The sequence below is a fragment of the Macaca thibetana genome, chromosome 7 (assembly GCF_024542745.1).
Source record: "Macaca thibetana thibetana isolate TM-01 chromosome 7, ASM2454274v1, whole genome shotgun sequence".
NCBI classification, from domain to species: Eukaryota; Metazoa; Chordata; class Mammalia; order Primates; family Cercopithecidae; genus Macaca; species Macaca thibetana.
In genome coordinates, this window is record NC_065584.1 from 129,645,379 (window position 1) to 129,673,192 (window position 27,814).

General features: G+C 43.1%; 1 protein-coding gene and 1 long non-coding RNA gene across 2 annotated transcripts; one reads left to right on the top strand and one right to left on the bottom strand.

Moving 5' to 3' along the window:
• On the bottom strand, nt 1-4,474 carry LOC126959020 (uncharacterized). Its single transcript, XR_007727435.1, has 4 exons — nt 4,428-4,474; nt 3,799-3,836; nt 2,324-2,391; nt 1-557 (listed from the first exon to the last, which is right to left on the bottom strand). It is a non-coding gene; the product is annotated as an uncharacterized LOC126959020 (long non-coding RNA).
• Nucleotides 1,702-27,795, top strand: SLC28A2 (solute carrier family 28 member 2). Its single transcript, XM_050797878.1, is given in 17 exon segments — nt 1,702-1,782; nt 1,919-1,983; nt 14,200-14,291; nt 15,234-15,417; nt 16,045-16,186; nt 16,819-16,932; nt 17,253-17,341; nt 17,775-17,844; nt 18,261-18,341; nt 19,633-19,758; nt 19,841-19,971; nt 20,384-20,552; nt 20,761-20,958; nt 21,576-21,657; nt 23,650-23,748; nt 24,028-24,139; nt 27,254-27,795. Coding segments are annotated over 17 exon segments (1,953 nt in total). The 3' UTR covers nt 27,372-27,795.
• Nucleotides 27,796-27,814: the final 19 nt, after the last annotated feature.

Consider the following 27,814-nt stretch of genomic DNA (forward strand, 5'->3'; position numbering starts at 1 on the left):
CAATAAATATTTGTTGAATGGATTAATAAAAGAATTCCTAGCAGTCATTTGGCATCGAATCACGTACAGTCGTGCTTTCTATTGTTTTCTAGGGCATGTCTTTCCAATACAAAATGATGGTAAATTTTCTGGGTACAGAGACGGCTCTTACTTTATTTTACAGGCTACCCAGTGCCTAGTCCCGTGGTGGATAATGCTCCCAGGGATGCACCTGTTATAAGTTCTTGCAGAATTCTTTTGTTTTGTGTTGTTTTCAGACAGCGTCTCACTCTGTCGCCCAGGCTGGAGTGCAGTGGCGCAATCACAGCTCACTGCAAACTCCATCTCCAGAGGCTCAAGGGATCCTTCCACCTCCACCTCCCGAGTAACTGGGATCACAGGCGTGTGCCACCATGCCCAGTTAATTTTTGTATTTGTTGTAGAGATGGGGTTTTGCCATGTTGCCCTGGCTGGTCTCAAACTCCTGGGCTCAAGCGATCCGCCAGTCTCGGCCTCCCGAAGTGCTGGGATTAGGGGCGGGCGCCACCTCTGCAGAAGTCTTAGGCCTGCAAAACAGTCTGAAAAAGATATAATATTTAACTTGAGAGGTGCAGTCCTCCTCTACAGTGCGGGCAGGCTCAGCGAAGGAGGGCCTAAGAAATAAAACTAACCAATGGCAGCAAAGCCCCCATGCCCCACTCAAGCTGCCCCTCGTTCCTGGCAGCCGAGCTTTTCTTTCAGTCGTTCACTGTGGAGCCAGAGGGAATCAATTCCACAAGCTGGGGTAAGCAAAGGTGTTGGGGGAGGGCAGGTGCCTAGTTTCCAGATTTTTAAAGAGATCATATTTAAACTAAATGCAGGTAGTTCTGTGCCTCGTCAGGAAGGCCCTAATTTACACACTATAAGTTGGTTATGTGTGTTTAATGAAATCATGCTTCACGTGCTTGAAGAGATCACGTTTTAAAAAGCAAATCCATGGGGAAGGGAACTTTCTGCAAAGTAAAGAAATATCTCAGAATGAACTTATATTCTAATTGTGAATGTCCATATACTAAATTTGCTTATTCTGAGGCCCAAATGTTTGCTTATTTTGTTTAAAAACTTTACTTGGGATCATTAACATTCATACTAATTATTTTAAATGTAAGTTTCATTAATTTCACTGATAAGGAGTTCTCTCTGGGGCATAAAACATAATTCTTATGCTGCATCATAGTCAGGAATTTGAAGGCTTGTTAATCTTTGTCTGTTCAGCAGTACTTTAGGGTCTGAGTCTTCCCAACTGTCTTCCTCCCCGTTTCCTTCTTACTCAGCAAGCTTAGCGGGGCCTCCCCCGGGCTAAAAGGAGTAGTTACCCTATGACTCTTCCTTTGAGGGTCCAAGTAGGAACCTTTAGAGCCCAGATCCTGGGGCCCTGGGCTGTCCACTGATTCATTTCAATTCCACTGCCTTTCATTTCTCTTCTCCTATCTTATTGCCCTTTCTTTAGCTATTCACAAGAGGAAATAGGATTTTATTTTTCATTATGTATTACATAAAAATGACACATCCAATCTTCTCAATTCTCAGTTCTTAAAGAAATCAATTAAGCCTTCAAAGACTTTTAGTTTTGCATTTTCCATGGGTAACGGGTCCTAAAAATTCTCCCCATCCCCACAGGACAGAATGACCAATCTTTCAGGCTTGACCCCGAATTTGTTTTTCAGTTGAGGAGAACAAGAGATGGAGAAAGCAAGTGGAAGACAGTCCATTGCCCTGTCCACAGTGGAAACTGGCACAGAGAACCCGGGGCTGGAGCTCATGGTAATTCACCAGTTTAGTTTCTCTCTGCAGAGCTGTGGACGGCTGCATGGCCTCCTGTAGGGTGTCTGACTGCTCTCAATCCCCATCATCCCTGGCAGGGCTCCGTGACTGACTTCAACACTCCCTGTGCTTGTAGGAAAAAGAAGTAGAGCCTGAGGGAAGCAACAGGACTGACACACTGGGCCCTTCCACTCCCCAGAGGTACTGGTGTTTTGGAATCTTGTTCAGTTAGGAAAGGGCCTAGGGAGGGTTACCCCTTCGAGCAGCTTGTGGTCTTATCACAACCGCTCCACCTTAGCATGTGTACATATATATATGTACCTTATGTAATTAATTGTTACTTAATCCTGTGCCAAAAACAATAGGAGTTCAGCAGTATCAGTGTTGATTGGACTGAAGACAAAAATAACAACAATGGTAATAATAATGGCTAAGAGATTTTGAGTGTATACTTACTATTTTGCAGATTGCTTTATGTTATACATTTATTTTCATAACAACATGTAGATATTCATTTTAATCCCTTTAGAAATTAATTTACTGTATCATTAAAAAAAGGTAACTCTTCTGGAATACTCAGATTTGGGAATGGTGGAGGGGAAGGGAAACCTGGGGAGAAAACACAGAAGGACCTATTATAAGGATAATAAAGAAAGTAAAAAAGGACAATGTCTTAGAAGTCCAAAGAGGAGTCTCAAGAATGAAGAAGGTATGTGAACAGGGGTGTTCACTGTGCTATGTGAACAGCGGCGTAGGAAGGAGGAATGAGAAAAATCTTTGAATTTGTTCATGGATCTGGTCCCAGAAGTAATGTCAAAGAAAATTGTCTGAGTAAAATAGATAATATGGAAGGAAGCAATGTTCCATGGTCTGGAAAAGAGTGGGTCTTTATAAAAGAGTGCAGAAGTCGTACACTAAAAGCTGAGAAGAGGATATTGGATAGCTTCTAAAGGGAATACGGACATGAGCCGCGTAACGATGTTTCAGTCAATGATGGACTGCATTGTACAACGGTGTACAATGGTGTGTATCAATGGTGTATATCATTACACAATGGTGGTCCCATAAAATTATAATACTGTATTTTTACTGTACCTTTTCTATGTTTAGATATGTTTAGATACACACATACTTACCATTGTGCTACAATTGCCTACAGTATTAAGTACAGAAACATGCTGAACAGATTTGCAGCCTAAGAGTAATAGGATCCACCATATAGCCTGGATGTGTCATAAGCTATACCATCTAGGTTTGCATAAGTACACTCTAAGATGTTCGCATAATTATGAAATTGCCTAATGGTGCATTTATCAGAATGTATCCCTGTTGTTAAGTAACACAGGACTATACATGGAGATGATTCAGAACAGCTTCCAAACAAAAGGTTATTTTGTTGTTTTTTTTCTCTTTATTTTTGAAAGCTACCTCAGTGACTTCTTACAATTTTTGTTTTCTTCACAATTTGCTTCTTTCTAAAAATTTTTGTATTATGTTTTATATATACTGAATTAACAGTAAACTCTTTGTAAGTTTTTCATGCTTACATGATATTTCATATTTTGCTTAGCAGTGTGGTCGTTAATCACATGAGTCACACTGCTTGGGTCTGTATTTGAACAGTGGTATGCTGGTAAATGTTTAAGAATTGACTCTCCACCGGGCTAGTAGCTCATGCCTGTAATCCCAGCACTTTGGGAGGCTGAGGTGAGAGGATCACTTGAGCCCAGGAATTCAAGACCAGCCTGAGCAACATAGTGAGACCCACCTCTACAAAAATTTTTAAAAATTAGCAGGGCGTGGTGGTGTGTGCCTGTAGTCCCAGCTACTCCAGGAGGCTGAGATGGGAGGATCACTTGAGCCCAGGAGGTTAAGGCTGCAGTGAGCCATGATTGTGCCACTGTACTCCAGCCTAGGGGAAAGAGTGAGACCCTGTCTCGAAAAAAAAGAAAAAGAAAAAGAACCGCCTCTCCGAGTGAAGTTTTGCAATGAATGTTGGTTAATATTTTTGCTCACCTTAATGAGGAGTAAGACCAGGGGTTGGCAAACTTTTCCTATAAAAGACAAGGTAGTAAATATTATGGGTTTCGTGGTTGATGTGGTCTCTGTTGCAATTACTAAACTCTACCATTTTCGTAGGAAAGCAGCCACAGGTGATACTAAACAAATGAGCATGGCTGTGTTTTGATAAAACTTAATTTTTAAAAAGAAGGTGAGATAAACTTGGCCCACAGACCACAGCTTGCTAATCTTTAGTCTAGATGAAATAATAAATTAAGACTTCATTTACAGTATTTGCCTGTAAGGTAAAAACTCTCAACATGGCTAATTTCAAGTAACCAAAGGGATATCATTGAACAAGGAGTTGGGAAGAGATGTATCAGAGCACATCATTATACAAAATTTCCACCATACACATACAGCAGTCATGAATAACTTCCTGAGCTCACATAACAGAAAAATGTAGTAAAATAATTAGAAAATTATGAGTTTTTAGTATTTATTACCTTTGTCTTTAATGTAATTTAATTACACGTTTATATAGTTTTAATTTTTAGTAATGGCTTGCACAATTCCTGAAAATGTGGCAATCACCTCTCTCAAGCCAGTGCAGGCCAGCTTCCCCTACAGACTCTACCATTTACCAGATTTTGGGCAAGTTATTTACCCTCTCTAAGCCTCAGTGTTCACCCTGTAAAACAAGAATAATAGTAGCACTTAGCTGAAAAGATCTTTGTTTTGTTTTTTTTTTGCCTGACTGTTATTGGCACCTTAAACTGCTCTGATATATAACGTGTCCCGTTCCCTTCAATTCTCATCGACTTTATATTTTCTCATATAAACAATGTTAACTAAAATTACATAGATATAAAATCATGCCTTAAGGTTCCTAACTTGCATTTATTTTTATTTTTTGAGAAATGAGGTCTTACTTTGTTACCCAGGCTGGTCTTGAATTCCTGGGCCCAAACAATCTGCCGGTCTCAGCCTCCCAAAGTGCTGAGACTACAGGTATGAGCCATGTGCCTGACCTTCACTTGCATTTCTTTAAATTTCTATAAAGCTACACATTTTCCTCCATTTGCCTTACTTTCCATATTTCTGTGTGTGATTTTCTTTTCTTTTTCTTTTTTTTTTTTTGGAGATAGTCTCACTCTGCCACATAGGCTGGAGTGCAGTGGTGTGATCACTGCAACCTCCACCTCCTGGGTTCAAGCGATTCTCCTGTCTCAGCCTCCCACATAGCTGGGATTACAGGTACATTCTGCCATACCCAGCTAACTTTTTTTTGTATTTTTAGTAGAGACGGTGTCTCACCATGTTGGCCAGGCTGGTCTTGAACTCCTGACCTCAGGGGATCTGCCCACCTTGGCCTCCCTCCCAAAGTGCTGGGATAACAGGTGTGAACCATGAACCACCGTGGCTGGCCTACTTTTCTTTATCAACTAAAGTAAGTTCTGGATTTTGAACCTCATTTCCTTTCTCCCGACCAACTCAAATAGAACCCACATAGATTTCTTGTTTCCAGTTCTCCCCATCTCCTGCCAACCTGTCCTATATAGCTTCTACCAAAACTGCCTAAAGTATGCCTGAACTCCCTTATTCACAAATCTCTGTGGCCCCCCAGTTGCTCCTGAACAAAGCCAAACTCCATAGCCTGGTATTCAATTCTCCCCACAACCACTGCCCCCCAACCAGGATCTATATCCAAATTGACTTTCCAACATTAACTCTTGCAATTCCCTTTCTAATGCCACCCTATGTTCTAGTGAAAGTCAACTATCAACCGTTCCTTATATGTAATCCTCAATTTCCTGCCTCCATGTCATGCATGTCATTTCATTGTTGCTTCCTAGCATACTGTCTTCCTTTTACGTCTTTGAGCCCAAATACAACACATCTTTTAAGGCTCAACTCAAGAGCAATCATGTCCATGAAACTTTCCCTGATGCTGCCTCTCCTCACCTCAGTCTCACTGGCCCCAGTCCTAAGAGGTTCCTTCTTCCTCCAAACTTTTAACATTCTATCTGAACCTCTCTTATAACACTTTAAGCTTTTGACATTTTGTTATAGACTTACATGTACATTATATCCCCTATACTGGCCTGTAAACACATTGAGGGCAAGATAAATGTCTATTTCATCCTTTTGTCTCCTGTAACACCGAGAACAATGCTTCACCCATAGTTTATACTTAAAATTCCATAACATCCAAAATTCAATAAATACATGTTAGTAAGTTATGTATATAATCTAGATAATAGACTTTATTTGTAATTTTTTCATGTATACATTTTTCAATTCTGTTTTGTTTCTGTATTGATTTTTAAGTATTTATTTCTTTTTCTTTTTATTCTTTTGTTTGATTGACTCTGATGATCTGGGATTCTTTGTAGGGAGTAATCTGACATGTAGCTCTAAGCTGATGCTTTTCCATACTGATACCCACTTTTCCAGCAATAGTTATTAAATTGTGAGTTCTTTCTCTATTCTGATGTTACTTTGACTTCATTAAGTTAATGTGATAATTTGTATCTGTTTTTAAATCTTTTGTTCCATTGACACAGTTCCGAGTACTTAACACTCAGAACTGTGTCATTGTTTACAATGTACATTAAAACTTGACGGGTTGGGCCGGGCGCGGTGGCTCAAGCCTGTAATCCCAGCACTTTGGGAGGCCGAGACGGGCGGATCACGAGGTCAGGAGATCGAGACCATCCTGGCTAACACGGTGAAACCCCGTCTCTACTAAAAAAATACAAAAAACTAGCCGGGCGAGGTGGCGGGCGCCTGTAGTCCCAGCTACTCCGGAGGCTGAGGCAGGAGAATGGCGTAAACCCGGGAGGCGGAGCTTGCAGTGACCTGAGATCCGGCCACTGCACTCCAGCCTGGGCAATAGAGCGAGACTTTATTAATTTTTTTTTTTATTTTTTTTTTATATTTTTAGGCAATAATATTTTTTTTAATTTATAATATATTTATTTATTTTTTTTTTTTTTTTTTTTATTTTTTAGTTTTTTTTTTTTTTTTATTTTTTTTTTGTTGTTTTAATTTTTTATTAATTTAATTTATTAATTTTTTATTTTATTTTTTTTTTATATATTGTTTGCCGTCTCAAAAAAAAAAAAAAAAAAAAAAAAAAAAAAAAAAAAAAAAAAAAAAACTTGACGGGTCACGTATTTGCCTTAGTTTACCTTTAAAAAATATTCCTTGGGGCTGGGCACGGTGGCTTATGCCTGTAATCCCAGCATTTCGGGAGACCGAGGCAGGCGGATCACTTGAGGTCAGAAGTTTGAGACCTGCCTGGCCAACATGGTGAAATCCAGTCTCTACTAAAAATATAAAAATATAAAAATTAAGCGGGCATGGTGGTGGGCGCCTGTTGTCCCAGCTACTCGGGAGGCTGAGGCAGGAGAGTTTCCTGAACCTGGGAGGTGGAGGTTGCAGTGAGCCGAGATCATGTCATTGCACTCCAGCCTGGGCAACAGTGAGACTCCATCTCAAAAATATATATGATATACATGTTTTTTGTCAAATTTTATTTTATTATTTTTATTAATTTTTTTTAGATTGATTGCATGCCATAGTTTAACTGGTACAGTTTTTTTGCCTTTTTAGTGTAATTTTTAATAAGGTATAGCATGCATACAGAAAAATAAACATAAGCCTTAATGAATTTTCACAAAGCGAATACACCTATATGACCATTGCCCAGATGAAGAACCAAAACATTATCAGTACCCAAGAACCATTTATGTTTCCTTTCAGTCAGCCTCCCTAAGGGTAATCATTATCCTGACTTTTAGCATCATAGATTAATTTTGCATGTGTTTGGATTTTATATGGGAAGTCTAATTTATATTTTAAATGAAAATACACCGTATATATACTCTTGTGTTTGGCTTCTTTTGCTTCACGTTGTGTTTTGGAGATTCTTCCACATTATTGCATATATTGTACTTTGTACATTTTTAATTGCTGTATAGTATTTCATTGTAAGACTCTATCACAGTTTATCTGCTCATTTTACTGTGGGTCAGAATTTTAGTAGTTTCTATGTTTTTGCTATTATGGTACAGCTATGAATATTTTTGTGCATGTCTTTAGTAAAGAAAAATACACCTTTCTATTGGGTATATACCTTGGAGTGGAATTGCCATGCTATAGGGTATGTATAGGTTTATGTAGCTTTAACAGATGCTAAACATATTTGTACCAAATTTCACTCCCCTGGCAGTGTTATGAGAGCGTGTCTTTTTTCATTATCTCCATTGTGTGTGTGTAGTATTATCACATTGTAGCTTTGCTTTGTATTTCCCTAATGGCTAAGGAACTTGTGCACCTTTTCAGCTTTTTCTGGCCACTGAATATTCTCTTTTGTGAAGTGCCTGTTCAAGTCTTTAATTGGCAGCATTTTTCTTTCTTAGTGTATAAAAGTAGGAGTACATTTTATAAATGATGAAATACAAACAAGAGTACATTTTAAGTACTTGCCATTAAAAAAATTGGTATGTGGCCGGGCGCGGTGGCTCAAGCCTGTAATCCCAGCACTTTGGGAGGCCGAGACAGGCGGATCACGAGGTCAGGAGATCGAGACCATCCTGGCTAACCCGGTGAAACCCCGTCTCTACTAAAAAAATACAAAAAACTAGCCGGGCGAGGTGGTGGGCGCCTGTAGTCCCAGCTACTCGGGAGGCTGAAGCAGGAGATGGCCTAAACTCGGGAGGCGGAGCTTGCAGTGAGCTGAGATCCGGCCACTGCACTCCAGCCTGGGCGACAGAGCAAGACTCTGTCTCAAAAAAAAAAAAAAAAAATTGGTATGTAAGGTAATGCATGTGTTCATTCGCTTGATGTAGCCATTCCACAATGTATACATATTTTAAGGCACCATGTTGTATACCATAAACATATACAATTTTTGTCAATTTTATTTTATTTTCTTTTTTTTTTTTTAGAGATGGGGTCTCACAATATTGCCCATGCTGGTCTCAAACTACTGGGCTCAAGTGATCCTCCCACCTTGGCCTCCCAAAGTGCTAGGATTACAGGTGTGAGCCACTGCACTGAGCCAATTTTTGTCAATTTTAAAAAGAATTAAAAAATTAATACCCTGAATGACATTGCTACCACTGTAAATGATATTCTTTCATACTTTCTAGCTATCTGTCACAAGTATATAGACAAATCATTTTTGTGAATTTATCTATCTACCTACCTATTCCTTTATTCAGCCAATTTTTTTTTTTTTTTTTTTTTTTTTGAGACAGAGTCTCACTCTGTCACCCAGGCTGGAGTGCAGTGGCACAATCTCGACTCACTGCAAGCTCCGCCTCCCGGGCTCACGCCATTCTCCTGCCTCGGCCTCCCAAGTAGCTGGGACTACAGGTGCCTGCCACCACACCCAACTTATTTTTTGTATTTTTAGTAGAGACGGGGTTTCACCGTGTTATCCAGGATGGTCTTGATCTCCTGACCTCGTGATCCACCTGCCTTGGCCTCCCAAAGTGCTGGGATTACAGGCATGAGCCACTGTGCCTGGCCAGCAAGCACTTATTGAACATCTATTATGGGCCGGGCACTTGTTAGCAACCTAATGCAATAATAGTATGTGCTAGGTACTAAGTTAGGCACCAAGAATACAAAGATAAAAACAGAAATGCACCTTTCCCTGATATGCTCACAACCTAAGAAAGACAGGTAAACAGAAAAATGACAATATCATGTTATATGGTAAGTGCTAGAACAAAGATGTAAAATGCCACAAGACCACAAGAAAGTGAGCAACTGATTCTGACTGGAAGGAATCAAGGAAGGCTTTACTTAGGAGTTGACATTTAGTTGGATCTTGGAGGATGAATAGGAGTTTGTCAGATGGAGAAAGGTAATAGTGCATACCAGGCGTGGGGTGTGAACGGTTCTTACGTGTCCCCTGCAGGGTAGGATATTCAGACTGGCAGAACACTGGCTTGTATAGTGGGAAAGAGGCAAGCAGTAAGACTGTGAGACAGGAAGTTTTAGTTGGGGACATGCTATAAAGTCCTAACAGGTCTGGTTTTGTACTCAAGAGACAAAGGGATATTTTTTCTTTTTTTTAATTTTTATTTTGCTCTGTCACCCAGGCTGGAGTGCAGTGGTGTGATCTCAGCTCACTGTAGCCTCTGCCTCCCAGGTTCCAGCGATTCTCCTGCCTCAGCCTCCTGGGTAGCTGGGGTTACAGGCGCATGCCACCAAGCCCGGCTAATTTTTGTATTTTTAGTAGAGACGGGGTTTTGCCATGTTGACCAAGCTGGTCTTGAACACCTGACCTCAGGTAATCTGCCCGCCTCAGCCTCCCAAAGTGCTGGAACTATAGGCATGAGCCACTGCGCCCAGCGGCCAAAGGGATTTTTAAGCAGGAGAGGAAAAGGAACCATATTGTTTCTTAGAAATCAATTCTGACAGCAATGTGATGAGGGGATTGCAGTAGGGAGAGTGGTGGCAAAAGCTAGTTAAAAGGCTCTTACCATTGTTCAAGCAAGAGATGAAGAGGGCCTAGGCTAAGGCAGGGTGAATAGGGATAGATCAGAGAAGTCAAATCCCAGAGACTTTTGGAGAAGAACGGGCAAGAGTGAATGATTGATTATAGGCTAGCCATTCTCAGGAAAAACACTCAGACGCCTGTCTGTATCCTCTCTTACTCCCGTTCTTGGTTCCTCAGGACATCTTTAATCTGATCCTTCAATGCAGACTGATTTTTATCTGCTTTCTTTTCATTATTATTTTATTTTTATTTTCTGAGACAGAGTCTTGCTCTGTCACCCAGGCCGGAGTGCAGTGGTGCAATCTCGACTAACTGTAACCTTCGCCTCCCAGGTTCAAGCAATTCTCTTGCCTCAATCTTCCGAGTAGCTGGGACCACAGGCATGCACCACCACACTCAGCTAATTTTTGGATTTTAGTAGAGACAATGTTTTACAGTGTTGGCCAGGCTGGTCTCAAACTCCTGACCTCAAGTGATCTTCCCGCCTTGGCCTCCCAAAGTGCTGGGATTACAGGTGTGAGCCACCACGCCTGACCTTCATTATTCTTTTTTTGTTGTTCTTTTTTTTTTTTTTTGAGACGGAGTCTCACGCTGTTGCCCAGGCTGGAGTGCAGTGGCGCGATCTCGGCTCACTGCAAGCTCCGCCTCCCGGGTTCCCGCCATTCTCCTGCCTCAGCCTCCTGAGTAGCTGGGACTACAGGCGCCCGCCACCGCGCTCGGCTAATTTTTTGTATTTTTAGTAGCGACGGGGTTTCACTGTGGTCTCGATCTCCTGACCTTGTGATCCGCCCGCCTCGGCCTCCCAAAGTGCTGGGATTACAGGCTTGAGCCACCGCGCCCGGCCTTTTGTTGTTCTTTTGAGACAGTCTCGCTCTGTCGGGCAGGCTAGAGTGCAGTGGTGCGATCTTGGCTCACTGCAACCTCTGTCTCCCGGGCTCAAGCAATTCTGCCTCAGCTTCCCGAGTAGCTGGGATTGCAAGTTCATGCCACCACACCCAGTTCATTTTTCTGTATTTTTAGTAGAGACAACCTCCACCTCCTGGGTTCAAACGATTATCCTGCCTCACCCTCCTTAGTAGCTGGGATTACAGGTGCCCGCCACTACGCCTGGCTAATTCTTGTATTTTTAGTAGAGACAAGGTTTTGCCATGTTGGCCAGGCTGGTCTCGAACTCCTGACCTCAAGTGATCCCCCCACTCCTGCCTTGACCTCCCAAAGTGCTGGGATTACAGGCATGAGCCACCACACCCAATCAATTTTTTATTTTTATTTTTTAAACCCGAGGCTCAGTTCCAACCTGATATTCTAGGAATAGGTTGTTAATGGGTTTTGCAGAAATGAGTGTTCTTTTTTTTTTTTTTTTTTTTTTTTTGAGACGGAGTCTCACGCTGTTGCCCAGGCTGGAGTGCAGTGGCGCGATCTCGGCTCACTGCAAGCTCCGCCTCCCGGGTTCCCGCCATTCTCCTGCCTCAGCCTCCTGAGTAGCTGGGACTACAGGCGCCCGCCACCGCGCCCGCCACCGCGCCCGGCTAATTTTTTTTTGTATTTTTAGTAGAGACGGGGTTTTACTGTGGTCTCGATCTCCTGACCTTGTGATCCGCCCGCCTCGGCCTCCCAAAGTGCTGGGATTACAGGCTTGAGCCACCGCGCCCGGCCGAAATGAGTGTTCTTAATTGATTTCCTGCAGTACTCCTGAATTTTAGTTCCCAGGAAATAGTGAGTTGTGGTCAGGAGGTGATGGAAGAAATCTTTTCTAGGCATGTGATTTATATCTACTCTTGGACTAGTCCATGCCTGCCTCTTGTTTTGCAGGAGGCTTGCTCAACTGGCATTCGACTGCATATAATTTTAAACCAGCTTTATCTAGTACATCAGTTTAGGTCCCAACAGGAAACAGATGGCATACTTAAGATAATTGTAGGAGAATTTATTTACAAAGAGACCATTACAAAGATATGTATGAGGTGTGGTGACACCATAAGAAAGGATAGTGCAAGAACCAAAAGTCTTGAAGCAGTGAGCAGTGTCTATTCCTAGGCCTGAAGGAATAAGATGTAAGAGCACCTGGCAGGAAAGTCAGATAAAAAGGCCTCCTCAACACACTGACCTCAGTCTTTTCATACGCTCTGATCTTCTGTGGAGGTCCCAGTAGCAGAACGAAACTTGATAAGCCAGAGGACATGGGAGTACACTGATATAGTTTACATGAGTTCAATTCCCAGGGCACAGAGTGGGGTGGAGAGTGGCACTGGAGGAGCACACCAAAGATATCTGGCACACATGGGAAGGCCAGGATTGAAATTAAATTCATTCCTTGATATACTTTGCAAATGATGTTCCAAAGATAATGATGCTCCTCAGGTATGCTGCCCCTTTTACTCACTACTTTCTCTATTAAGCATGGAAAAATGAGGGAGGATCACTTGAGCCCAGGAATTTGAGACCAGCCCGGGGAACACAGCAAGACCTCATCTTTACAAAAATTTAAAAAAAGAAAATTAGCTGGGTGTAGTGGTGCACACCTGTAGTCCCAGCTACTCGGGAGGCTGAGGCAGGAGGATCACCTGAGCCTGGGAGTTCAAGGTTGCAGTGAGCCATGATCACACCATGCCACTTCTCTCCAGCCTGGGCAACAGAGTGAGACCTTGTCTCTTAAAGAGAAGAAAAGCAAAGCAAAGCAGAGTTCTGGAGATCCTAAAGAATCATCTTGAGTTGATCCAGTCAGATGGTGATAAGCATTGTTTTCTCCTTTCTCAGCTTACCTGTATCTCATAGTACACACTCTGCTCAGCTAACACAGGGTTGGGCTCCCTGCAGCAGGGACAGGAGGTGATGAGGGCAGGAATGAAAAGGAAGACTAGAAACGGGGAGTGTGTTAGATGGGAGGGGCAGCCATAGAACTCTATGGGCCAAAGGCCCAGGGCATTAGCAGTTAATGGCTGGTCCTAACCCTGGCTAAGCTGCCCTGCCTCAGCATGACTGCCAGACTGGGACCTTCTTACTTACTAGGATCACATTCTTTGGAGCTTCCAAGATTTTGGAAATTAGAACTTTTGGCTCAGATGGCTGCAGCATGCTCAGCATACTTAGGAGTGGCAAAGACAGGCAAGCCTGGCATCTAGGGAAGACGTGGCATAGAATGATGGTTAAGAGCTTAGATGCTGAAGCCAGAGTGTATATTCTGTGTCTGTTCCTTACAGCCTCTGTGACTTTGGGAAAGTTATTTAACTTCTCTGTTTTTCAGTTTCCACATCTGTAAAATGGGAATGCTAATAGTAACAGCTCCGGGGTCTTAGGAGGAGTCAATGAGTTAGTATTTGCTAAGTTCTCAGAAAGAGCTCAGCATAGAGAAAGCACCATATACATGTTTGTTAAATCAAACTTGAATATCCCTACTTGCTGGGCCTCTTCTCTCGGGCCTGCCCAACCAGAGCGATTCTTGAGGTTGGTGGCATTTTCCTTCCTGTCTGTCAATGCACATCTGGCTGAATGTTCAAGGCCATAAGTTTGTTTGGTTTTTAGGGAGGGATGGCCAAATTGCCTCTAAGAAGAATAGGCCCTCTTATGAATATGGAAGCTTAGCAATGCCCTGTCCTTTCAGAATGGGAAAGTCATAGACCCCTGACATAAGCAGTGCCCACTTCTATGGTAGGAGACTACCAAGGATATTGCTAGTTCAGGCTGAGTAGGGTATTCTGACCTGCTGCCCACCAGCAAGGTTTGATTTGCCCTTTTTGGCATTGCAGAACACTATCTAATTTCCTCCTGGCTGAAGAATATTCTTCACTGACTAAGAGCTAATTCTGTCTTGTGTTAGGTAATCTGAATTCTGAGAGCTGAATTAGTAGAAATGGGATGGAGTAATTCTTGTATCTTAACTTTTGGGTTCTTATTAGGAGGAGACAGTGGCCTTTCAGCAAAGCAAGAAGTTTCTGCAAAACACACGCCAGCTTGTTCAAGAAGATCCTGTTGGGCCTGTTGTGTTTGGGTGAGACACTGAGAATTCATGAGAGTGAGAAACACAGTTATTTTAGAAATTTGCCTTGTGTCAAGGTGATTACCAGGTGGAAGGCATTTTTATTAAAAACTGATCTAAAAAGCTATTTGATGTATCGATCTTAACTACTTGTAGGTGAACCATAATGTATTGAATTGCACTTATAGGAACAAGTAAAATCTGAGAATAAACTGTTTTTCAAAAGTGTACTATTTGATAGATTTAAAATATTTCAGAGAATGTGGGCTTATCCTTTTTTTAGTGCCTTGATTTGGTGGAGTGCATGATTCTTACAGCCTTTATGACAGAAGCTTATATTATACCTTACTTATTTGCTGGCTTACTAGTAAGATCAATGATGTAAAATATTCTTAAAAGACAGCAAAGCTCTGTTTAAAACATGTATGGGGCTTTGATGTCAAAATAAGAGGCAGCTGGGATGGTGAGAGCAAAAATTATATTTTGAGATGAGTAAGAGAGCCATGGGATGAGGTCCACATGGCTGCACTTCCTAGTGGTAGCCTTGTTTACATGGTTTGTTCCAGAGGCAAGGTTAAAGTGACTGGGGTAATAAAGTTTCAAGGGGAGATGACTGACTTTTGAAGAGTCTAATGGTGAACACTGATCAAATCTACTCCAAGGGACAGAGAGAGGATATTAGATAAAATAGAAGGGAATGAGATTTCATTAGGGATCGGTGAAAATATGCAGTCTTCGCACTAAGTCAGACTGTCCTTGGGAATCCTGAAGAAGAGGACAGTTAGACATCTATCCTGGCCTCAAGAAGTGCAGCTCCGTCTGACAGTAGGGCTGGGTGGCAAGGTCTCTGGAGGATTTTTCTTGCTTTAAGTCCCAGGCATTCATGATTGTAGTTCCATTTGCCCATTGGAAGCACTGCCTTGCTGATCATTACTCTGCGTCTTCTCTTTTTAGCCTATGCTGCCTATTTCCTGGCAGCTTGCATCTTGAATTTCCAGAGGGCACTGGCCTTGTTTGTCATCACCTGCTTGGTGATCTTTGTCCCGGTTTACTCATTTCTGAAAAAGCTCCTGGGCAAAAAATTAACAAGATGTCTGAAGCCCTTTGAAAACTCCCGCCTGAGGCTTTGGATGAAATGGTAAGATAAGAATCTCAATACCTGGCCTCACAGCTTATCCCAGTCCACCTCCTTTTTTCTCTTTTGATAGTTATTGAGCAGTCTCTCAGACCCACACACATGCTTTTCAGAACCAAAGTGCAGAGAAAAATAGCAACAGGCCTCTGAGCACAGGATCTCAGTCCAGATTCTTGTAGCCTTGGGTCTCAACCTTGCTAGGGGGCAGGAGGAGTTTAGTCTCAGAAAAGAGTTTTAGTCTGATTGTCATCAGGGCCTGTGTCAGAAATGAGAAAACTCATACTCCTCCTCAGTGAAGTAATCAGAACACAGAGCCTTGCAGCTGCATTAAGCAATCAAATTGATTTGGTGTTCATCAGTGTCTCCCTTAGTTCCCTGATACATTTTATGCTTTTTTCTCTCTAGTCTCCCAGACTTCCTGCACCCACTGGTGCCTTTTACAATTCCTTAGAGTTTAAAGAGAAAACTTACAGTTATGTATATTCTGAACTGGATTCTACAGCAGCCACAGCATGCACATGGCCTTTGATCACCAGCCAGGAGTGAGAGAATAACTTTCAGACTCTCTATATAAGTTATTTGTTTTTCATTCACCGGGTTGATGACATGGTCTTGGCATTCCTTCTTCAGGGTGTTTGCAGGAGTCTACTTGGTTGGCCTTATACTGTGGTTGGCTTTAGACACAGCCCAAAGGCCAGAGCAGCTGATCTCCTTCGCAGGAATCTGCATGTTCATTCTCATCCTCTTTGCCTGCTCCAAACACCACAGTGCAGTGAGTTTTGGGTATTTGGGTTGGGTATAGCAACACATGACCAAGGGCCAAGTGCTAATCATAAAGCACATGCATCAAGCATTAATTATAAGGGCAAAGAACTAAGTTTGTAACAACCCCTAGAATTTGCCTCTTTGATAATTTTGTTTCTAAGAGAGGTTTAAAAAATTATCAGAGGCCCTAGACCACTTATTTTCAAACTGTAGATTGTAATCCATTAATGAATCTTGATACCAATTTTGTGAATCTAGGTCAGTGTTAAATAAAGAACAAAATAAAAAATAATAAGGACGTAAAGGAAAATAGAATACAGTAGAAAATCAGTTTGCATTGCGGATAGTACTGTTAAAATATTGATTTATAAAACTTTTATTTGTATGCATGCATGCATATATGTATATATGTCTAAGTGTCATCTAACCTTTAGAAACATTTTTTAAAAACCTTATGAACATATGTGGTTTTTTATATATTACTGCCTTGTTTCTCCCCACCATTGCCCCTGCTCCCTACACCATCAGACCCTAGACTTACTGTTAACATTCTAGGTTTGTTCCACTGAGAGTACATGTTTAAAACTCTTGTAAGGACAAGCAGAACTCACATTGGAATAATTTTCTTATTGATCCTAGGTGTCCTGGAGGACAGTGTTTTGGGGCCTCGGTCTTCAGTTTGTCTTTGGGATCTTGGTCATGAGAACTGATCTTGGATATAGTGCATTTCAGTGGCTGGGAGAGCAGGGCCAGGTATGAGAAATTAAATGTGAGGGCTTTTCCCTTTTAGAACTCTAGAGAAAGGAGATTTGAAGGGAGCATGAGAAGATTAGGCTGTATCTTGTTAATGATGTGGTGGGAGATCTGGTTGGGAAAGGAGAGAGTGTATTAGGATACAGCTAAGAATATGAATAAAGAGCTCATGGGGCCATAGCCTGCCCCTGGGCTGTCAAAGGGAGGCCAACCTCAGTAGCAACAGTAGGTCCTCAGGACGCATGGGGCTAGTCTCATCTTCCTGTGTGTCCTTTTGGGTTTCATTCTTATTCTCTGTCTTTTTCTTTTTTTCCCTTCAGATTTTCCTGAACTACACTGTGGCCGGCTCCAGTTTTGTCTTTGGGGATACACTGGTCAAGGATGTCTTTGCTTTTCAGGTGATACCTATTTTATGGGCAGGAATGACGGTCTATGGAGGGGTGGAGGAATAAAGCGGAGGATGAAAGTGTGTGTCCAAGACATCAGCTCCCCTGTATACCAGTTTGACCCTAAGAAGAGGGTTTAACTCCATCAGTAAAGGAAATGGCATCCATCTCCTTCCCTTTGGTCATTGCCATCCTAAAATTAGAAGAAATGGGAATTGGGGGAAAAGGGTCAGAAAACAGCTTGTGGTTTAGTACTAGTGGGACAATGGATTTAATACATTTTAAATGTATCCCTAAACTGGTTTGTGTGGGTACTGAATACCTACCCTGTATGAGATGCCCTTGGAATGCTAAGAGCTTAACTTAGAAGCCTAAAACACAGTCAGTTTACGGTCTACACAGAGTATGCAATGTAACATCTCACCACCTGCTCACCATTCTCATCACAGGCCTTACCATCATTTTCTTTGGATGTGTGATGTCCATTCTCTACTACCTGGGCCTCGTGCAATGGGTGGTTCAGAAGGTGAGTCATTCTCCTACACCAGCCAGGAGGCAGGCCTTCATCTTGCCATCTGTCAGCTTTGGAAAAATGCCCATAGCTAGGGTCTAGAGTGTTAGAAAAATGGGGAAGGCAGGCCCTCTCAAGCATGCCTGATAGCAAACCATCAGCCCAGGCCCTAGGTAGGCTGAGGGCAGAGCAGAGAGAAGATGAGCTGGACTGCCTTTGATACTGAGTTTTAATGTACTTGTTCTAAAGGCCATAAGTCCTGAGTTCTGGTCAGGGCTCTGTTTGTAAGTTGGTTTTTTGGCCCTGGGCTTGCTGCTCTACTTCTCTAGGCCTCAGTTTCCTTATCAGTAAAATGAAGGAGGAGGAGTTTTGCGAGACATTCTCCAAGATTCCTGCTAACATTAATGGTTTAGGTTTCTGTATTCTTCTAGGTCGCCTGGTTTTTACAAGTCACTATGGGTACCACCGCCACAGAGACCCTGGCTGTGGCAGGAAACATCTTTGTGGGTATGGTAAGCATCTTGAGGCCTTTTGGTCTTGTTCTCTCTGAGGAACTGAGAATTTGGCACAAAAGAAGAGTATGCTTTCCTTCTGAAAAGTCACATATGTGAAGACTGTGGGGCAGCCAATCTCAGATGAGAGAGAACTCAGCAGCTCAAAGAAGACGCTGCTCATTGCGTTCACCCTTTGCGCCTAATAACATTTCCCTGGTCATACTTAATCTGGAGGGATAGCCTTCACCACTTCTAACGACCACTTCCTATATAGGAATGTAGGGGATATCCTGGTCCAACTCGTATCCCCTTTCGGAGGCTATGAAGAGTGTTTGATCCTCATTCTGGTTTCTCCCTGTGACTCCCTGTGGTACTTGGTTTCCACGGTCTCTAAGGAGGAAATCACTTGTCTTGCTCATAGCTAATGCCAAGGCTCTTCCCCATAATACTTGCTTGGTACATTCGTCTGTATGAAGTAGGGCTCCATATGTGCTACTGACCAGCTCAGTGTTGGGGACAATGACTTGTACATTCACAGGGAGTTAGTACTGAGGTCTTTCTCTCCCAAGGCTCTAGGCTGCTTCTGAAATGTTCTCAGAGTACTTCTGGATACTTTACCATAGCACTCCACATTTTGCTGAAATTATTCATAATCAGCCTAGTTTCCTATGTGAGACTATAAGCTTCTAAGAGTAAGGACTTTGCCTTATTTATATTAATGTCCTTAGCATCTAGTACAGTGCTAGGCACATAGTTGGCACTTGTTAAATAATAGATATCATTATCTTAGGTCAGTGCTGGATATGGCTTACATAGATGGCCCTTCATAATTTCATAACATTTTCACAAACATTATTTCTTTTGATTATTTCATAAACAGGGGGTTTGGATCATCTATTTGTATTTCATTTAATGAGTACTGTTTAATCATCTAATATGTTCTCATTAAGTGCACTGCATTCCATAAGTTTAGTAAGTGTGTGGTTTTAGACATTGAGAATATACAAAGAAAATATACCATTTCTCTTCTATAACATTTTAACATGTCAATAGATGAAACAAGCATGTATGGAAACGTGTGAGAACTATGCCAGCCAGGACATGATTGGGTGCCAGAGGAAGTAAAGCAGATGCTGGATGGGCCTGACAGCTGGGCTCCATGCTCACTAAGTGAAGCTGTGGCTCACTGAACAGTGCTCACACTGGACGGAAGTGTGTCTAGAGGGTCCAGCCCCTGGGGCTGGGGTGGGCACTCTGGCGTGGGGAGTTGCTCCTTCTTGGATTCTGACTGTTTTCTCCTTGTTTGTAGACAGAGGCACCACTGCTCATCCGTCCCTACTTTGGGGACATGACACTCTCTGAAATCCATGCGGTGATGACTGGAGGGTTTGCCACCATTTCCGGCACTGTGCTAGGAGTCTTCATATCCTTCGGGGTAGGTATAGTCTGCTTGATCACTCCTGGTGAGCTCGAGTTGGATTTGACAGAAACACTGATGCCTAAGTCTGGCCTCATAGGTTGATGCATCATCCCTGATTTCTGCCTCTGTGATGGCCGCCCCTTGTGCTCTCGCCTTGTCAAAGCTAGCATATCCGGAAGTGGAGGAGTCCAAGTTCAAGAGCAAGGAGGGGGTAAAGCTGCCCCGTGGGTGAGTCCAAGGAGGCATATACTTTGGGAGATAGTGAGCTGTAGTTAAGAGTGGCACTGTGGTGGCAGAGACTTCAGGTCTCCCTGAGGGGGAATAATGTGATTCCATATTCCTTCTTGCCTATCTCTGATGCTTGCTAATCATGCTGGTTTTCTTCATTTAACCCTCCGCCCTGGCAGTAGCTTCTGCATGCCAGTACTCTCTGTCCTTGCCATCAGTGCAATTACATAACAATTATATCTGATATTGCTTCAGAGTAATTTCCACTAATAGGGTCTCTGAGGAACCCCGTCACCTCGTACATTGGCCTTGCACCCTCTTCTCGCACGATAGGGACAGTGGGATTTCTCTTCTCTAAGGGGCTGAGACTACTGTAGACACCCTACTCTTGCCCTCTGCCCAATGTTCACAGGAAGGAGAGGAATGTCCTGGAAGCTGCTAGCAACGGAGCCACAGATGCCATAGGCCTTGCTGCTAATGTAGCAGCCAACCTGGTTGCCTTTTTGGCTGTGTTGGCTTTCATCAATGCTGCCCTCTCCTGGCTGGGAGAACTGGTGGACATACAGGGACTCACTTTCCAGGTAAAGGATTACATTTGTTGGGCTGTCCCTCTGGGATGTAGTTAGGTAGCCCTTCAACCATGCATGTCCTTCTGACTCACAGTAAGCCAAGAGAGATCATGCATAGAAGGGTGGAGGAGATTGGGCCAAGGCTCTAGAGAAGGTCCTTGGCACCTGACCTTTGCTATTAGTCCTTCCTCTTTCACTGGGATATCTCCCTTTCACTCAGGTCATCTGCTCCTATCTTCTAAGGCCCATGGTTTTCATGATGGGTGTAGAGTGGACAGATTGTCCAATGGTGGCTGAGATGGTGGGAATCAAGTTCTTCATAAATGAGTTTGTGGCTTATTAGCAACTGTCTCAATACAAGAACAAACGTCTCTCTGGAGTGGAGGAGTGGACTGAGGGAGAGAAACAGTGGATTTCTGTAAGTGACAATCCAAAAAGCATAAACACCGTGAGGTCTCAACCATGGTTATCTGAGGGTAGATAGAAAGTGCCACACGGGTTTGTTGCAGACCTAACTACAAAGCGAGCAGAACAGCATACCTAGCAGCCTCATTTGCAGCGCCTGAGCTATTACCAGTCTGCATGCTATTTTCCCCTGCCCGCCCCCACCACTGCCCCAACTCTGACCCAACTTCTCTCTATAATGTAATTGCTGGGTCTTTACAGCTGGGGCAGTCCAGGGCAGACACTATCTTCTGATGGCCTAAGGTCCGCTTCTTCATTTAAAAGTTTAAATTGCTCCAAATTAATATCCTTTTTCTTTCCCTTTGCCTCTTTCCTTTTCCTTTGTAATCCTCATTCCCAGGCCTTCTCCTTATTCATAGCCTTCAACAAGAACAGCGTTGGGCAATGAGGCCCATGGTGGTTTCCATGTCATTATCCCTATAGTAACTCAGGGAACAGATATTTTCTGAATAATCTTGGGAAACCATGGAAAAGATTGGGGGCTGTCAGTACGCTGGAACTTCTCTTGTGGTTATAAGACCGCACGCATGGGACTGAATTTATTTGCTTATTTATTTTTGTTTTCCCTAGGTGAGAGCTGAAATCATTACAACATTTTCACTCTGTGGATTTGCCAATCTTAGTTCCATAGGAATCACGCTTGGAGGCTTGAGTGAGTTCATCCATTTTCCCAGCTCCCCAGTAAGACAGCCAGATCCCAGCTTCTGCAGTGGGCAGTCCTGGTGCTTCAGTACAAGTTGGGATCAGACAGAGAAGCCATTGTGAAATGGACCCATTTCTTAGGCTGCAGTCAACTTGGACCTAAGGCAGTCAGGCCCACCTGGCTATGTATAGAGCCCTTTATAATCTCAACTTCAGTTACTTTTTTTGTTTGGATTGGAGGCCCCAAAAACTAATTTTATTTTACTTTTCTCTATGAGGAAGAAAATATAATGATATTATTTCAATTTTGCCATTAAACTGGAGTAGTGCATATATAAATAAAGATATTTATTTATTTATTTATTTATTTATTTATTTATTTATTTGAGACAGAGTCTCACTCTGTTGCCCAAGTTGGAGTGCAGTGGTGTGATCTCAGCTCATTTCAACCTCCACCTCCTGGGTTCAAGCGATTCTCGTGCCTCAGCCTCCCAAGATGGGATTACAAGTGTGTGCCACAATGCCTACAATTTTTTTTTTTTTTTTTTTTTTTGTATTTTTAGAAGAGATGGGGTTTCACCATGTTGGTCAAGCTGGTCTTGAACTCCTGGCCTCAAGTGGTCTGCTGCCTTGGCCTCCCAAAATGTTGGGATAATAGGCGTGAGCCACCGCGCCTGGTCTTGTATTTTATTCAGTAGTGAAGACACTTTTTGAAATTAGGCTGCTCACTAGTCCTCATGGAAACACAAAGAATTAAAACAAATAAAAGCAGCAGGCACATAAGGCAGATAGATAGTAAGGGAGAGTGGTGTAAAGTGTTGGATTTAAATCTGCAAGTACCAAACATTAAAAGAGTGGGTCTTTGAAGCAGACGCAGATATATTTAGACTGTTGGAGATACTGCTGCATGGGGGTGATGGTTGGAGGAATAATATGAAGACAGTGGAATTGTCCTTGAGTGCAGGGGCACAGGGATGACTAGCAGATCTGAAGTTTGGAAGATCCAAGTTAGAAATGGATCTTAGGCTGGATGTGGTGGCTCATGCCTGTAATCCCAACACTTTGGAAGGCCAAGGCAGGAGGATTGCTTGCTGTAGGAATTTGAGAGCAGCCTGGGGCAACATGGTGAGATTCTGTCTCTACGCAGAATTTAAAAGTTAGCCAGGCATATTGGCACATATGCCTGTAGTCCTAGCTACTCGGGAGGCTGAGGTGGGAGGATTGCTTGAACTGAGATCGAGGCTCCAGTAAGCTGTGATCGCACCCCTGCAGCCCGGCGTGGGTGACACAGGGTGGTCTGAAGGAAGGAAGGAAGGAAGGAAGGAAGGAAGGACGGACGGGAGGGAGGGAAGGAAGGGATTATAATAAGAAATATAGCTCAGTGTGTCCCTTTTTAAAGGCAATTATATTCTGGGGTAGAGTCATTTAATTCATGTATTTGGTAGCCGATTTAATTGAAAGGTGAAATAATTCCCTTTCAGTTTATCTTTTCCGCTTCTGTTAAACACCTGTCTCTATTGTTCTAGTCTTGATGCCTGATTACTGTCTGATTATGAGATTGCCATCTAGTAGTGGGATATGCACTGTGTGGCTAAGTCTTAGGTGAGTGTTGCTTTCCTTAGCCCTCTGTCTCAAAATAGTCCATCTAATTCTGGTCCAGGCTTAACAGTGCATATCTCAAGCGGCGAACGCCAGGCATTTGTACCTGTCTGGAGCAACCCAGAGCCTTGCTTAATCCAGATATGTCTTGGGTATGTTCAGAGAACCATTAAAGTGAGGGTCAGACACTCAATCCTTGATCTGAGGAAAGTCTAAGTTAGTGATCCCTCAGGACTAATGTACACGCACACTTCTTAGGGCAACACTGGACAGTCTCAGGTGGATGGTAATAAGGATGCTCTTCATCGGCTGTGTTTTGTTCCTCTGCGTTCTTCTAAGTGGGAGGATATACCTGATAGCCTGATGGGGAAAAGCTGAAGCTATTTTATTTTATTGTCTGCAGCATCAATAGCACCTCACCGGAAGAGTGACTTGTCCAAGGTTGTGGTCAGGGCCCTCTTCACAGGGGCCTGTGTATCCCTTATCAGTGCCTGTATGGCAGGTAGGTGCCTCAGCTCTGATGGAGATACCACTGCATGAGGGTGATGATTGGAGGAATAATATGAGGAAGGTGGAATTGTCCTTGAGTACAGGGGCAGCAGAGATCACTTCCCTAGATCATGACAGGATGTCTTTCAGAATATTGATTTACCCATCCATTCCACAGATATATGGCAAAGGCACCTAATCAACAGTGTCCACAATTCGTACCAAAAGAATAAAGAGCCTTGAGAAGCATGTGTCAGATCTTCCTCTCAGTATCTCTGTCTCCTTTATCCAGGAATCCTTTATGTCCCCAGGGGAGCTGAAGCTGACTGCGTGTCCTTCCTAAACACGAGTTTCACCAATAGAACCTATGAGACCCACATGTGCTGCAGAGGGCTCTTTCAGAGGTGAGCACCAGGACCCCATTCCCGCGTGAGAACGCACGGCCCTCAGGTCTCCAGGGTAATGCTGTTGAGGTTGAATAGAGTGTATGAGAAGGGCCGTGAGTATTGGTAACGGCCTAGATCAGTGTTCTTTTCTCTTATTGAGTGCATCTTCATTATTAGCTTAGTATGCTCCAGCGACAGGGTCTACCTGTGTCGGTGGGCCACTCAGAAGTAGAGCAGCAAGGGAAGTAGTAAAGAAAAATGGTTTCCCTGATAAGAAATTACACTACTGGCTGGGCATGGTGGCTCACACCCACAGTCCCACACTTTTTTTTTTTTTTTTTGAGACGGAGTCTTGCTCTGTCACCCAGGCTGGAGTGCAGTGGCCGGATCTCAGCTCACTGCAAGCTCCGCCTCCCGGGTTCACGCCATTCTCCTGCCTCAGCCTCCCGAGTAGCTGGGACTACAGGCGCCTGCCACCTCGCCCGGCTAAGTTTTTGTATTTTTAGTAGAGACGGGGTTTCACTGTGTTAGCCAGGATGGTCTCGATCTCCTGACCTCGTGATCCGCCCGTCTCGGCCTCCCAAAGTGCTGGGATTACAGGCTTGAGCCACCGCGCCCGGCCATCAGTCCCACACTTTGGGAGGCTGAAGCGGGAGGATGACTTGAGCCCAGGAGTTCAAGACAAGCCTGGGCAACATAGCAAGACTTGTCTCTATTTTACATTAATTAAAAAAAGAAATTACTCTACTTATTGTGATTGGAATACAGATAGGTTATAGGTAGATTTAGCAATGGTTATAAGTGGCTAAAATATTATACACTTCTTCAGACAGAAATGAAGAAAACTGAGAGAGGATAAAGTTGAATTTATAAAATCATGATGAGTTCAGGTAGTGTAAAAACGAACTTGTTAACCAAAATCTAGAATATGAAAAGACGAGGGTATGTCATTAATCTAAAAGAACTAGTTTTGGAACACACAAAAGGAAAGATTTCAGGAACTAGAATGTTTGGTGCCTTCAAATCAAAAGGTGTGTGTGTATTGGTGGTGATATGTGCGTGAATGAAGAGAGTGGTGGGAAAAAAGGCTGAGAGATCATAAAAAGCCTTGTATGAAATACTAAAGAATTTAGGTTTTGACCTGCTGAATTCCGAACACTGGCATGATCAACTATGCTGTTTCAACATATCATTTCGGTAGCCATTTGGATGGCAAGGAGACCAACAAACTGCTGTAATAGTCCTAGTGAGAGATGGTAAGAATTGATACTAAGTGATTGTGAGGTTGGAGATACACTAGATCCAGTAGAATCAATAGGATTGATCATTGGCTAGATAGGAGGAAGAGGTGGGGCGAAGAAGAGGAAGGAGTCTTAAATGACTGTCTCTTTTCTGGCATGAGCAAGTGGGTCTAAGGAGTGCCATTCATGCACAGAAGAGGAGGACTAGTTTCAGGAATGGGAGTAAAAGGGAGAGATTATGGCTTAATTCAGTTTTTGTTTTTTATATTTATTTATTTATTGTATTGAGATGGGGTCTCACTATGTTGTTCAGGCTGGTCTTGAACTCCTGGGATCGAGTGATCCTCCCATTTTGGCCTCCCAAAATGCTGGGATTACAGGCCTGAGCCACCATGCCCAGCCTTAATTCAGTTTTTGATGTGTTAACTTGGAGGTAGTTGCAGGACTACCCTGTGAAGGTACTCAAAATCCACCTCAGTATGCTCACTGGAGCATACTAAGCTAATAATGAAGATGCACCCAATAAGAGAAAAGAACACTGATCTAGGCTGTTACCAATACTCACGGCCCTTCTCATACACTCTATTCAACCTCAGCAGCATTACCCTGGAGACCTGAGGGCCGTGTGTTCTCACACGGGAACTTCAAGAGAGAAATCAGAGCTGGAGATAGATTTAAAAGTTATGGGCTAGACACAGTGGCTCACACCTGTAATCCCAGCACTTTGGGAGGCCAAGGCAGGAGGATCGCTTGAGCTCAGGAGTTCAAGACCAGCCTGGGCAACATGGAGAAACCCCATCTCTACTAAAACAAAACAAAACAAAACAAAACTAGCCAGGCATGGTGGTGTGTGCCTGTAGTCCCAGCTACGTGGGGAGGCTGAGGTGGCAGGATCACTTCAGCCCAGGAATTAGAGACTGCAGTGAGCCGTGATCCATACCACTGCAGTCCAGTCTGGGTGACAGGGTGAGACCCTGTCTCAAACAAACAAACAAAGATTTGGAAGTTATTAAGCGGTCTGTTCACTATACAGGTAGATATTCAGGTGCTAGCTGCTTGACAGGTTACTGGGCCAAGTTCATGAATGTTGCCCCTCCTGTGTTTGGAGGTTATCATCAGAGAAGGCAACTAACATATATTTTTTTTAAAAATCCTTTTGATGCACTATTAAAGATGAGGTATGAGCTGGGTTCATCATTGCTCTGGCACAGTTTTGATTTTTTTTTTTTTTTTTTTGAGACATGGTCTTGCTCTGTTGCCCCGGCTGGAGTGCAGTGGCACAATCTTGGCCCAGGCTCAAGCAACCCTCTTATGTCAGCCTCCTGAGTAGCTGGGACTACAGGCCAGGTGCATGTCACCGTGCCTGGTTAATTTTTACTTTTTGTAGACACGGACGTTCGTCATGTTGCCTGATTCTTACGTTCTTGTGGCATTTTGGTGGATTTTCTAAAGCCACATACTAAAGATCATTGGCATCTAGAATATGAAAGACATAATGTTTTTGTCCAATTAATTTATACTAATTAAGTGTAAGCTGTTTTCAAGAGGAAGGTGGCCTTGGAATACCACCTTACTTTTTAGAATCAATTCAATACTAAATCATTATAAGCCATACATTTTGACTCAGGGATATCTGGAAATTTCCAAATGGACTGTGGTTAGGAGTTGGGCAAAGGAGCAGACACACATAGTTGAGGGTTTCTTGCCAGTATTATCTTGGGAATGAATGAGAAAAGAAATATAATTGGGTTCTGTTTATTTGGTCATGGCTGATGGATCAATTTTCAGGTTTTTGTTTTTGTTTTCAGCTGCTTAGTATAACTTATTGATATGTTTTGTTGCTTTGTTCCTGTCTGACCCCGCTATGTACCTCTCTGGTTTTTCGTTGCAGTACTTCTCTGAATGGCACCAACCCTCCTTCTTTTTCTGGTCTCTGGGAAGACAAGGAGTTCAGTGCTATGGCCCTTACTAACTGCTGTGGATTCTACAACAATACCGTCTGTGCCTAAGGCTGCTTGATCTATTTCCATAACAGTTTTGATCTTATCAGCTTTGTGATTGCAAAGGTGTTTATGTACTCAGGGTTCCCACAACTCACTCACCAAGATCTTTAACAGTAAATAACAGTAAATGTTAAAAGATTCATTTTGGGCCAGGCATGGTGGCTCATGCCTGTAATCCCAGCACTTTGGGAGGCTGAGGTAGGCGGATCACAAGGTCAGGAGATGAAGACCATCCTGGCTAACACGGTGAAACCCCGTCTGTACTAAAAATACAAAAAATTAGCCACAGGGGGGTGGCAGGCACCTGTAGTCCCAGCCACTCGGGATGCTGAGGCAGGAGAATGACGTGAACTCGGGAGGTGGAGCTTGCAGTAAGCCGAGATCATGCCACTGCACTCCAGCCTGGGCGACAGAGCGAGACTCCGTCTCAAAAAAAAAAAAAAAAAAAA